The sequence below is a fragment of the Ranitomeya variabilis genome, chromosome 7 (genome assembly GCF_051348905.1).
Source record: "Ranitomeya variabilis isolate aRanVar5 chromosome 7, aRanVar5.hap1, whole genome shotgun sequence".
NCBI lineage: Eukaryota > Metazoa > Chordata > Amphibia > Anura > Dendrobatidae > Ranitomeya > Ranitomeya variabilis.
Window position 1 is genome coordinate 208,413,189 of NC_135238.1, and position 13,166 is coordinate 208,426,354.

Sequence of the window (13,166 nt, forward strand, 5' to 3'; positions counted from 1 at the left end):
AAAATACAAAACTGGGGGTTAAAATATAATTTTTGTGGAAATTTTTTTTTTTATTTTCACGGCTCCGCGTTATTAACTGTAGTGAAACACTTGGGGGTTCAAGTTCTCACAACACATCTAGATAAGTTCCAATATGGGGTCACTTGTGGGGTGTTTCTACTGTTTAGGTACATCAGGGGCTCTGCAAATGCAACGTGATGCCTGCATACCAATCCATCTAAGTCTGCATTCCAAACGGCGCTCCTTCCATTCCGAGCTCTGCTATGCGCTCAAACGGTGGTTCCCCCACATATGGGGTATCAGCGTACTCAGGACAAATTGGACAACAACTTTTGTGGTCCAATTTTCCTGCTACCTTTGGGAAAATACAAAACAGGGTGCTAAAAAATAATTTTTGTGGAAAAAAAACATGATTTTTACTTTCACGGCTCTGCGTTATAAACTTCTGTGAAGCACTTGGTGGGTCAAAGTGCTCACCACACATCTAGATAAGTTCCTTAGGGGGTCTACTTTACAAAATGGTGTCACTTGTGGGGGGTTTCAATGTTTAGGCACATCAGGGGCTCTCCAAACGCAACATGGCATTCTATCTCAATTCCAGTCAATTTTGCATTGAAAAGTCAAATGGCGCTCCTTCCCTTCCGAGCTCTGCCATGCGCCCAAACAGTGGTTTACCCCCACATATGGGGTATCAGCGTACTCAGGACAAATTGCACAACAACTTTTGAGGTCCAATTTCTCCTGTTACCCTTGGTAAAATAAAACAAATTGGAGCTGAAGTAAATTTTTTGTGAAAAAAAATTAAATGTTCATTTTTTTTAAACATTCCAAAAATTCCTGTGAAACACCTGAAGGGTTAATAATCTTCTTTAATGTGGTTTTGAGCCCCCTTGAGGGGTTCATTTTTTAGAATGGTGTCACACTTTGGTATTTTCTATCATATAGACCCCTCAAAGTGACTTCAAATGAGATGTGGTCCATAAAAAAAAAAATGGTGTTGTAAAAATGAGAAATTGCTGGTCAACTTTTAACCCTTATAACTCCCTAACAAAAAAAGTTTTGGTTCCAAAATTGTGCTGATATAAAGTAGACATGGGGGAAATGTTACTTATTAAGTATTTTGTGTGACATATCTCTGTGATTTAAGGGTATAAAAATTCAAAGTTGGATAATTGCGAAATTTTCAAAATTTTTACCAAATTTCTGCTTTTTTCACAAATAAATGCAGGTAATATCAAAGAAATGAAACCACTATCATGAAGTACAATATGTCACGAGAAAACAGTGTCAGAATCTTCAGGATCCATTGAAGCGTTTCAGAGTTATAACCTCATAAATGGACAGTGGTCAGAATTGTAAAAATTGGCCCGGTCATTAACGTGCAAACCACCCTTGGGGGTAAAGAGGTTAAAGAGAATCTGTCAGCAGGCTTTTGCCATTTTTTCTGAGAGCAGCATAATGCAGGGGCAGAGAGCCTGGTTCCAAGGAAGTGGCACTTGCTCAGTAGGTTGCTGTCGTTTCAATACAATCAGTGTTTTATCTGAAGGAAATTATCACTGCAGGACTAGGTGTCATGTGCAGAGCAAGAAGGGTAATCTATGTAACCCCGCCCCCAACACTGATTGGCAGTTTTCTGGCAATGCACAGTGTAAACAGAAAGCTGCCAATCAGGGGTGTGGGTGGGGCTATACAAGGCTCAGGATTTGAGCAGTGCTAGATCTACAAAATATAAATTAGGGATTCTGTATAAACTGGATCAAGCAGCCGAGTAACCGATACATTGCTAGAATCAGGGTCTCTGCCCCTATATCAGGCCGATCTTAAATTCTATAGCAAAATCCTGCTTACAAAATCCATTTAAAATGGGCTGTCTCAAATTCACTAATAGGTAAAATTGTAAAGTGCTTGTAATTTTGCAATTTACCCATTTTTAAAAATCTTTTTCTCAAGAATGGAGGGATTTTTAATTTTATAATGCACGCCCAATTGCCTCTGTTTGCAGCCCTGTGCTATCCCAGGTTGGTAAGAAGGGCATGGTGCAGCAGGATCTCTGCTCGCGATACTCTGAAGCTGGACAGATTGCTAGATCCAGCTTCAGTCCTGTAGTTAGTCTTGTAAATTTTTAATAACTGCTGATGTATAAATAGGGACTACACGCTGATGAAGTGAGGTCCAACATGGAAATTTTGTATACACTCATGTGGACCTACCTTTACACACACAAAAATATTCCACTGCTTTTGCCTAACTGTCCTGGATCATCACAAATACTTTTTTTCAATATACAAAGTATGACCAGCTTTGGAAAATAAATCTGATTTTGCAATACTATGTCAGGAGAAGTTTATGCTATATGAGTCTTCACATGGCCACCCAGTGGTTCTGATGTGACTTGGGGTTTTGCTAGAATTAATGAAATTCGTGGAAAGGTTAGGGGTGGACACATTTAGGCAGCAAAAGTGCCGATAGCTTGCACAAGAGAGACTATTATTGGAAACTGCTGCAGGATATGTTGGCGCTATATATATAAATTAATTATTATTTACTTTTTTTAATTCTGCTGAAGGCATTTTAAAGTATTTTATATCTTTTTCTAGCTGGATTCATCCATTGCTTATTATTATTTTATGATTAAAAAGTCATTTTTTCATTGATTTTCAAAGTAAATATACCAGTCTCATCAGGCTTAAGAGGTATATTGTATACAGTTTATATTGTGAAATCTGTTATAAAGATTTCTGAGCTGTTTTGGTGTCTCGTGCTGTGGAAATATGAGAACGGTCCCACCAAGCAGCGCTGCACGGGATATTGTGCTGACCGCTGTAAAGAAACTTTCACATGCAGTTGATTTCTTGTAAAAAAACAATCCTGTATCTCTGAATGGAGCTGTTTCTGCAGGATGTGCAATACATAGATTTCCACATTTTAGGTAAATGGGATAATGGCAGAATTTTCTCCAATAAATCTCTATTGTGTAACGTATATTTGCCTCCCTCCGAATCTTCAGTCCTTTCCTATGACTTGTCAATGTTTCTGAACTTTAAGATTTTGACATTTATGTATTAAATGTTCTGGTAGCAATTAACTGTAATTGTACTATGTGTCCCAGATGTCTAATGACCTTTATTGTTCTGCACTTCTGCTTTCATTATAATATTCCCTGGTGGCTACTTCTTGGCAGAAGTCCTGGATACAGTTTGTAGTGAGATAAGTATTTCTCTCTAGACGTCTCTGTCGTGAGATCGATGAAGTCTTTACATTCGGGAACTGTTATATCGAAAGAAAAAGGGCAGGTCACCGCTGTATTTAACGCTGTACATTTCGACTCTGTTGTCAATTTAGTCATGCACTCCTTTTGAGGAGCAACAGATCGAGATGAGCGGATCAGGGAAAATTTGATTCTCCTGATGAACGTTTTTTCCCGGAAAATTCCATTTGCTCTTCCCAGTTATCAATCCTCTCCTCATTGCATCTTCAGCACTAAAATCCCCGGATTCCGAAAACCCAGCTTCCTGTTTTGCCAGGCCCATGAGGATTCTGTGTATGTGCCGCAAACGTTGCGGTACATGCGATGTCATACGGCTGAATCCAAGTTGAATCAAATTACAAAAAAATCCCAATTTTTGGTGAATGCTGATTTTTGTAAAATTCTAATGAACTAAATTCCACTTTACTCATCTCTAGTAACAGATGGACGGCACGTAATATAATCGCAATTTTTTATTGTATTTGTTAAAACAGACATTTCAGTAGAGCTTACAAGTAGATATGAGGGCTTCTGACAAAATTTGTATTTGCCAAATTGTGCCGATTTTACAGTGAAATTCAATTCACCACAATGTTATTCTCCGTGAATAGAATGTTCTCTGTTAGGCTCTAGGGTTTCTCCAGTCCCTAGAGCATAATATCCATAACATGTAAAAATAAAATAAATGCTTATATTTACCTGATTGCTCACCTCTTCAGCCCTTCTGCCCCTTCCCATCACCATCATCCGTCCAGTCCTACCCGCATCTTGCGTGCGAATGTGCAGAACCATCCCAGGGATTTCAGCATGAGTAGCAGCAAGTAGAAGACACTGTGTGTACCGGAGACCAGTGACGTTGAGGAGCAGAGGGGCCGGAGAGGTGGACAGTGAGGAGAGTATAAGGCTTTTGTCTAATTTTTAACATTTCAATGGCCCTGCCTTATTTTGCTGAATCACCAAGAAGCAGGTTACAAGAAATAGACATTTTGTTGGATGCGGATTGTTGTAAAATTCAAGAAGAATTCAATTCTACTCTAATATGTTCGCTCGTCTCTAAATTCAGCCCAGTTTTGAAGATGTGACAGCCCTTTTAATAGTTTTACTCCCATTTTAGATATTCATGGCATTTGCGCAGGTTACACCTTAATTAGCTGAAAGACATGAGACAGACATCTGGGATTTGCACTTATCTCAAGAACCAGAGTCCCTTACCCCAGTTTTGTGGTCCTTGTGAATAGAGAAGTAACTGCACATGTCTGGCTTTCGCCATTGAATATTATGGGAGCTCTGAAAACATTATGGAACTCTTTAAAGGGAACTTGTCAGATGCAATAATGCTATTGACCTACAAATATAAAGTTAATTTGCAGGTAATAGCATTATGAAGGTGCCCGGCCGCTGTACTGAAAGTTTGGCACCCAGGAGAAACTGAACTTTATTTCTCCCTAGAGCCGCCGGCTTTCAGTTATGCAGGCATGCCAGGATCAATTACAGTGACTGCTCACAGCACTGAGCGGTGGTTGTAACCACCCCCGACACTGACTGACAGCTGGCTCTGCAGTGCATCAATGCAGGGCTGACTGTGAATCAGTGCCAGAACATGCTTATGGCCGCCACTATCAGCGATGTGAGCAGTGTCTGTAATTACTCCAGGCACGCCTACATGACTGAAAGCCGGCGGCTCTCAGGAGAAATAAAGTGCATTTTCAGTACAGCAGCTGAGCAAGTCCATAACATCATTAACTTGCAGATTAACCCTATATCTGCAGCTTAATTTCACCATTGGACCTGACAGTTTTCCTTTCATATACAATGTTACACAGACTCCTTGCATAGATCTAACCAGTAGATGATCATTAAGACAAGGTACCTTGGGAAAAAAATGCAAAACAGTTCTCCCCAAGAAGCAGGAAAGCTGTCTCTCTAGTGCCACCTATAATTAGTAAATGTCCAATGCTTCAAAGAGGCCCTTTGCCTGGATTTTATTCAAAGGGACTCTGTCACCTGAATTTGGCGGGCCCTGTGTCCGGTCCAATGGGCAGTGTTTTCTCTTGTTTCACCCCTTCCTTTCCCGCTGGCCGCAATATTTTCTTGAATTGCAGTAGGTTTCCTCCGTAGTACACGCGTGCACAATGCAATCTTACCTTGCGCACGCGCAGTATGCTTTGCCCAACTGCGGGCAAAGCCGAAAAGCATTAGTGCGCATGCGCCGGTGCACTACGTTCCAGAAGTATTTCGCTGTGTTCCGGGACATAGTGCGCCGGCGCATGCGCACTAATGCTTTTCGGCTTTGCCCGCAGTTGGGCAAAGCACACTGCATGTGCGCAAGGCAAGATTGCATTGCGCACGCATGTACTACGGAGGAAACCTACTGCAATTCAAGAAAATATTGCGGCCAGCGGGAAAGGAAGGGGTGAATGAAACAAGAGAAAACACCACCCATCGGACCGGACACAGGGCCCGCCAAATTCAGGTGACAGAGACCCTTTAATTTAAATCTGAGCACCTCTTTCAATTGCCGCTACTCCACTGATTCTTTTTTTCAGTGCCCTTTATTCCAAGGTTATGACTCCTGATAATTAAGATACAAATATTCATTTCAACTAAGTGGGCGTAAATCACAAAACTTATGGGCGTTTCCTTTTTCTTTTCTATGATGCAAGCCAATCAAAACGTGGCTATATCATAGAGGGGAAAATGTTAACTCCTACAAAGAATTTCACAGCTGCAGCCTGGCGCAACATATTCTTCTGAACAAGATTTGTCTCACGTGCATACGCTGATAACTCCACAACCGTCACGTTCTTTCCTGTTATAGCAGCATGTTTCACAGGAGAGCAACAAAAGACCCAACCACCAGAGGGATCTGAGACCTGCGGCAGCAGGACAGGGAAGAAACAAATGAGTTTAATTTCTCTATATTTACTTATCTCTAATTGTCATCTTGCAGTGGACAGTATCTGTTAACTTCTGAATTCTCTTAAATGATGGAGTTATAAATAGGGTGTTTATATTTCACCTTCTCTCCGAAATTGTTCTTCATCGGTAACCCTACATGTTGCATTCACAAGACTTTAATTTGCTACTTCAGTGCCTTCCATTTTGTAGCTGCGCTAAACACATTTAAAGCTGTATTCTTACCTACTCCATCAGCTTCTTGATTATAATTAGACGCTTTGCTTGTCTCTTGGGTGCTTTGCTCATGAACCGATACCTGGGAAAAGTAAATTATGGCATTTAAAATTTAGCGTTATCACCCTCCGGAAAACATAAATCTATACATGAATGGACAAACCATCATGTAGCACCGGAAGCTTTGTTTGAGGATCAAATTATTTTTTGAAATAACGGTAATAATTTTTTTTTGTGAGCGCAGGTTTCCGAGGAATATAAATACTCAACGTGCCAATGAAAAATTGTATAATACCTGTTCTCTGTTACAAGCTGAAAATTGACTTTCCTGTTGCTCAGCTGCTTGGCTGCTGCTCATGAATGTGACTTCATTGCTTCTTCTTGTTTCCTAAAAAATTGTAGCATTATTAGTTATTTCTGTAAATACAATTAATTTGTTTCATGGACTTATAATCCCTTTTGCACAATATATGGTTTTAAAATAAAGCACTTATGAAGCACACTGCTTCTGTTTTCACATGTACTGGGTTGTCCCACAAACAAAGTACATTTCAATTATTAGGTCTTGAAATAATAATACGTTTCACAATTGAAAAATGTTCCTGTGCTGAGATAATCTTATAAATGTGCCCCTGCTGTGTACTGTGTAATGGCTGTGTCCTACCAGGTAGTGCTGCTCCAGTACATGATCGGCATATATCAAAGCTCCTAGCCAGGGAAGGAATTATAAGTCACTTATCATAAATAAGAATACAGCAGAAGCTTGAGATAACACATTTCCCTGCCTGTTTTATCACAGGAGTCTGCCTTGTTTCTACTGTAACTTTGTCAGCTCATCATAAACCAAGTCAGTGACATTTGAGCTCAGTAGATGCCGGAGCTCCTACATCACTGACTTGATTTATGATAACCTCTAGCTACAGCATGACATTACAAGGATGTCTTTTCAGTGCAATTACAGGCTTTGCAGTATTGCAATTGGCGGCTAAATCAATTCACTGCGAATTGAATTTTTTGGAAATATTTTTTGAACTTGACGAATTTGAATTTCAAAAGATTCGAATATATCCACAGATATTAACTTAGGTTTCCAAGAGATCTACTAGGCATAAGGATCTTCCATTGACTCAGATGATTAACATTTCCTTTTTATACTATAGCCAAGGGTCCAATGAACCTTTTAGTATTGAGGCCACATGAATACTCTTTGCTATTCTTGGAAGTTTATAGCACCAATTTTATCGATTTGATTATGCACACATATTTAGCTCGGCTCATTATAATTATCGTTTTCTCCACTTGAGCGTCCTCAATCCCTATTCTTTATCTTCTCATTGTAGTCTTGATGAATCGGGGTCTATTGAACCTATAATATATCAGGGAGTGAACATTTCGTATGTTCTACGCTCTAAATAGAATCCACACAAAAGTTTTCAAGTCACATAACTCACATCCACCGAGTTAGAAACTTTAGCACAATACCTGGCTCTAGTAATTAATTCCCATAGGTAATTTCAGCCCGGTGCCATGGTTGCGTATTTTTATTGTAGGTGACTGCGTGTATATTAGTATATATCCATTTCTTCTGTATATTAGTAGTAACTAGTTTATTTAGAAGTAGTAAGCTGTTATGAAATGGGAGTGTAATTGGAAACATTGAGCCTGAGCGGATGGTGGATACTTCGCTCTCTCTGCCTCTGGGATGCATTAGTTTAAATGTAGTCGTTTGTGAAAAGCATTTTGAAGCTTTGTTTTAAATGACTAAATATCCGTGCTGAAAGCCCAGCTTAATCAGACGAGAACATTCTCTGGTTGAGCTGCTATATGAAAGGGAAACACTACTTAATTTCAATATATTATGATACTGTTTTAAATGAGATAGGAGCCAATTTTATTTGCACAAGTACAAATAATAATCTTTCTACTCCGTGCTAAAAATACTAATAAAAGAAGACATTTAGTTTCGGCATTACTGCCATTCATTAAAGGGCATCCATGATTGCAGGCCACAATTTCAAGGGATATTAAGAAAACAATACCTTAATTAAATTATCATGTTTTGTATGGTCATAATAACTTATTCAAATGCTTACATTTATTGTGAATTAAGTCCATGTAAAATATCAGTAAGGTAATTATATATTTTTTTTAAATATATTCAAGCATTAATCTCCAATTTCACCCATCCATCTCTATATCCATCCCCATAACATACAGACTTTCATCTAACAGGTAAACATTAACCTTTCAATCCTGAAGTTATTAAGTTTGTCCCTTATCCTGACATCAAGGGCTCGTACCCACGACTAGAGATGAGCGAATATGTTTGGAAACGATCACCGAATCCGAATTTGCCATATTGGTCCCCCATTTGTGCCGAATTTATGTTTGACGATAGTTTCCGAACATATTTGCTCATTTCTACTCCCATTGACTACAATGCGTTCAGCCATGTTCAGTGAATATTGCAAAAACAATATTCGCCGGCGATCGTAATCCATACCGAATAATGAAAAATTCGCTCAACTCTAGCCATGACCGATTTTCTCGGCCGAGTGCTATCCGTGGTTCTCACCGATAGCACTCGTACCCCTGTGATATTCTATGGTGCTGAGCAAATATCCAACTCTTTCCTCGGATCCAAGTCTGATTTTTATCTGTCTGATCAAAATCGGCAACTCAAATCTATGGGTCCGTGAAAACCGTCGGTCCTCATTCAGATGATATACAAGTGCAGTTCGATTTTCAAGGATGGACATAATGGAGACGGTGGAGAACCTATATTTTTCCTCTCCACATCTAACAAAGACCACACTGATCAAACTCTGATCAGAATATGATCTGAATAATTAGACTGTTTTTCTCGAATGTGGCGAAAACAGTTGTGTGACCATATCCTAAGAGAAAATATGGGATAGATGTTCACAGCAAAGGAACTTTTTTTTCAAGGGCACCCCATGAGAAAAGGTTTTGGGATTTTTTTTATTTTATGGCTTGTATTAATTATGATATCTACATCATCATTATCTTTACCTAAAGTGCATAAAATAACATAACGTAACTAAAATGTGTTTTAATCAAGACAGACTATCAGCACACTGAGGTGTGAGAATACAGCTGCCCATTGAGGACTACAGATAGGGGAAAGGGAAGGAACAGAGGAAGAGAGAAGGAGTCATAAACTGTGCTGCTGCTTTCCAGTAAGTGTTTTATTTCAGATCAGTCCCGGATTCACAGCAACACTGCTCAGTGCTGCCGTACAATATCCTTCATGCTGAGGCTTCTGAACATGTGCTGCATATAGATAGGAGAGCATGTATTCTTCATGTCTGTGTGTGCTGTGTTTGGGAGACATAGCAGCTTGTCTCCACCCAAAAGCTCAGAGACAACTGAAAATTAGAGATACAATAGAAAATAAAGAGGAAAAGAGGAAAGAAATGCAAGATAAAAGTCATATAGTGGCCAGAAATAGTGCTACTTCTTATGCACACACACACACATGACATCCTATTCGCCAAAAAGTATCCTGACACGGTAAAGCTTTAAAAAATGAAAGCAGAATATATGAGTCTGTATTTTTCCAGAAACAGTTTCACTTCTGTCCTTTGGCTTTGTCTGGTATTGAAGCTTTAAATATATATAGGAAGCTGCACTACCATACGCCTATGGTCAAAAGTGGCACTGTTCATGGGAAACAAGATTCCTTTTTGTAAGTAAGGTTAGTAAAGTGTAAACTCAAGTATTCAATAGAAAGGGTAGGGATCACCATCTCAGTGCATTTCAGTGTCGAAAAACTCAAGGAGTGAGGGGAGATTGCACAATCTGCAGAATTCAATTTAGAGAAATTATTTTACCAGCAATTATAGAATTTGAAAAATATTATGGCAACTATTGAAATTATAGAAAAATATCACAGTCACTTTTATAATAAAGTTGTGACCATTGTTGTTTTTTTTTCAATGGAAGACGTAATGGATTTACAGTCCGACATGCTGATGAATCAATAATGGACTCGAAGACACGAGGCTTTAGTATATGACATGTTTTAGGAGACTATAATCGACAGGGTTCTCTCTCATAATTGCCTTCTAACTGCTCACCGAGACCTTGTCTTTCCATCTGTCCATTAAGTGCTGACGTAGAAAACTATTCATATTAAAATATGATCTCCATTATTTCCCACTGTCTGCTATTCTCATGTTTTCAAGAGCCACTTAATGAATGACAATCACAGTTTGATTAGGTGACGTGATCTACATCCTCCTCTACAGAGCATAACGACTAATAGACTAAAAGACAAGAGATCATTATCAATATTACCTTAATGAATGACTTGTTAGAGGGGCTAAGCCAATCACAAAGGAGCACCGTATATAATATAATGTATAGGGGAAGGTATAGAATATTATTGTGCATAGAAAGGCTCTAGATAAAATCACCTCCCAATTCAACAGTCATTTTGGTGACCGGCATATAATATCACAATTCACCTGCGGCAATGGTGGTTGTCCTGATGAGGGTCCATCCACTTGGGACCCTACTGCAACAGAGAAGATGCATTTTGTAGTTTCAGCACATTTGTGGCAAAATCCATAGGGAATCCGCTGCAAAATCCACATGAATGACTTGCAGATAAAGCTCTGTTCACGTTTTACCCTATGTTTTGTGGCTCCTCAGTGTCTTAAGTCTGAACCTCTGCAAAAGGGATTCATGTGTTTTTGCAGATGAGGCCACTGACAGTAATGATGCAGATGGACTCACCATGTGCTGTGTCGTACACCATTTTTGGCCATATACAAATAATTGAGGTAGGCAGCAAGATGTAGTTGACTGTGTCTTGGTTACCACCTTCAATAGGTGTATACAGCTGAAAATTATGCACAACAAAGCACATGGCGACTCTGTCTGCATCCTGACTGTCATAGGGCCTGGCAGTGCTGTAAGGTTGCAGCTTGACAAGTCCTGGATGGAGTGCCTGTGTCACCAAAATGCCTAGCCTTGGTGATGTGAAACCTGAAAAGCAGGCACCAGCACGGATAGTGCTGAAAGGCTTTTCATGGGCACAGATTTTGGGTCTGGATTTTAGGAATGTCCACTGGAGCTGGGTGGGCCTGGCCGTTCCTCTACCTGCAGTTGGAGGCCTTGGATTGTCCTATTTAAGGCAGTCCAGCTGACTCACCCGTTGTCTGTGAGCGGAGGTGGAAAGGCCTGTGGAGTTGTTTTGTCCCTGCCAGAGACTAAGAACAAGTGAGACAAACCCATGCTTTTATATCGACTGTTTATATTCTGTTTGTTTTTGGTTTACCTTTATGCCGAAGAAAAGGGCATTTGTTTCCCTTATGTTGAAAGTTTATGAAGTCCAATAAACTTTCCTGTTTGCACTAAGAAGTTTCTTGCTTGTGTTAATCTGGCGATAACCAACGAGTGAAATCCCTACGGTGCATATGTTCAAATCCTATTTTGTGGGGGTTTGGATGTAACTCCGACAGAGCCATTAACCCCTTAACGACTGCCGATACGCCTTTTAACGGCGGCAGTTAAGGGTACTTAAAGGGAACCTGTCACCACGTTTTTGGAAGATGGGATAAAAATAGCGTTAAATAGTGGCAGAGGTGGGCGTTACATTAGTGTGTGTGTTATGCGTTTATTACCCACCTAAGTTGCCGAAATAACTTTGCAAAGTCTCCGTTTTCGCCTGTCAATCAGGCTGGTCAGGTCACATGGGCGTGGTGTCTTCACCCAGATTTGGCGTAGTTTTCCGTTGGTGGCGTAGTGGTGTGCGCATGCCCAAAGTCCGGAATCCTCTTCCAGGGGATTTAAAATAGCGCGGTGTTCGTTATTGCATTGGTGATCGGTGGGCGCGGCCATCTTCCTTTGGCCGCGCGTGCGCAGAAGCGGCGCTCTGCTGGCCGCGGCTTCAGGAAAATGGCCGCGGGATGCCGCGCGTGCGCAGATGGATATCGCGGCGGCCATTTTCCTGAAGCCGCGGCCAGCAGAGCGCCGCTTCTGCGCACGCGCGGCCAAAGGAAGATGGCCGCGCCCACCGATCACCAATGCAATAACGAACACCGCGCTATTTTAAATCCCCTGGAAGAGGATTCCGGACTTTGGGCATGCGCACACCACTACGCCACCAACGGAAAACTACGCCAAATCTGGGGGAAGACAACGCCCATGCGACCTGACCAGCCTGATTGACAGGCGAAAACGGAGACTTTGCAAAGTTATTTCGGCAACTTAGGTGGGTAATAAACGCATAACACACACACTAATGTAACGCCCACCTCTGCCCCTATTTAACGCTATTTTTATCCCATCTTCCAAAAACGTGGTGACAGGTTCCCTTTAAACCACAGCGCCGTTAATTAACGGCGCTGTGGAAAAAGTGAATAGCGCCCCCCAGAGTCGGATTTTCTCTGGGGTCTCGGTTGCCGAGGGTAGCCGAGACCCTAGAGAACATGATTCGGGGGGTTTTTATCGACCCCCGAGTTGCGATCGCCGGTAATTAACCGTTTACCGGCGGTCACAACAACAAAAAAAAAAACACGATTTGCCATTTAATTTCTCTGTCCTCCGATGTGATCGCACATCGGAGGACAGAGAAATAGTGTCCCCGATGGCCCCCAATAGCCCCCCAATACTCACCTATCTCCCCCGGGGCTCCTCGTGGCTCCCAATGGGCGCCGCCATCTTTTTTCTGGGAAAAAATGGCGGGCGCATGCGCAGTGCGCCGGCCGCCCGGCACCCGGAAGATCTTTGGAGTCTCGGCTGCCGGGGGTAGCCGAGA

The 13,166-nt window shown here is 41.1% G+C and overlaps 1 protein-coding gene across 1 annotated transcript in view; it reads right to left on the reverse strand.

Moving 5' to 3' along the window:
* XIRP2 (xin actin binding repeat containing 2) overlaps window positions 1-13,166 on the reverse strand; it is a 329,976-nt gene that overhangs the window by 25,052 nt on the left and 291,758 nt on the right. Inside the window, exons 5-6 of the mRNA XM_077272801.1 lie at window positions 6,675-6,767; window positions 6,389-6,461 (exon numbers count right to left, since the gene is read on the reverse strand). Of these exons, the coding sequence (XP_077128916.1) occupies window positions 6,389-6,461; window positions 6,675-6,767 (166 nt within the window). The remainder of the gene's footprint in view (window positions 1-6,388; window positions 6,462-6,674; window positions 6,768-13,166) is intronic.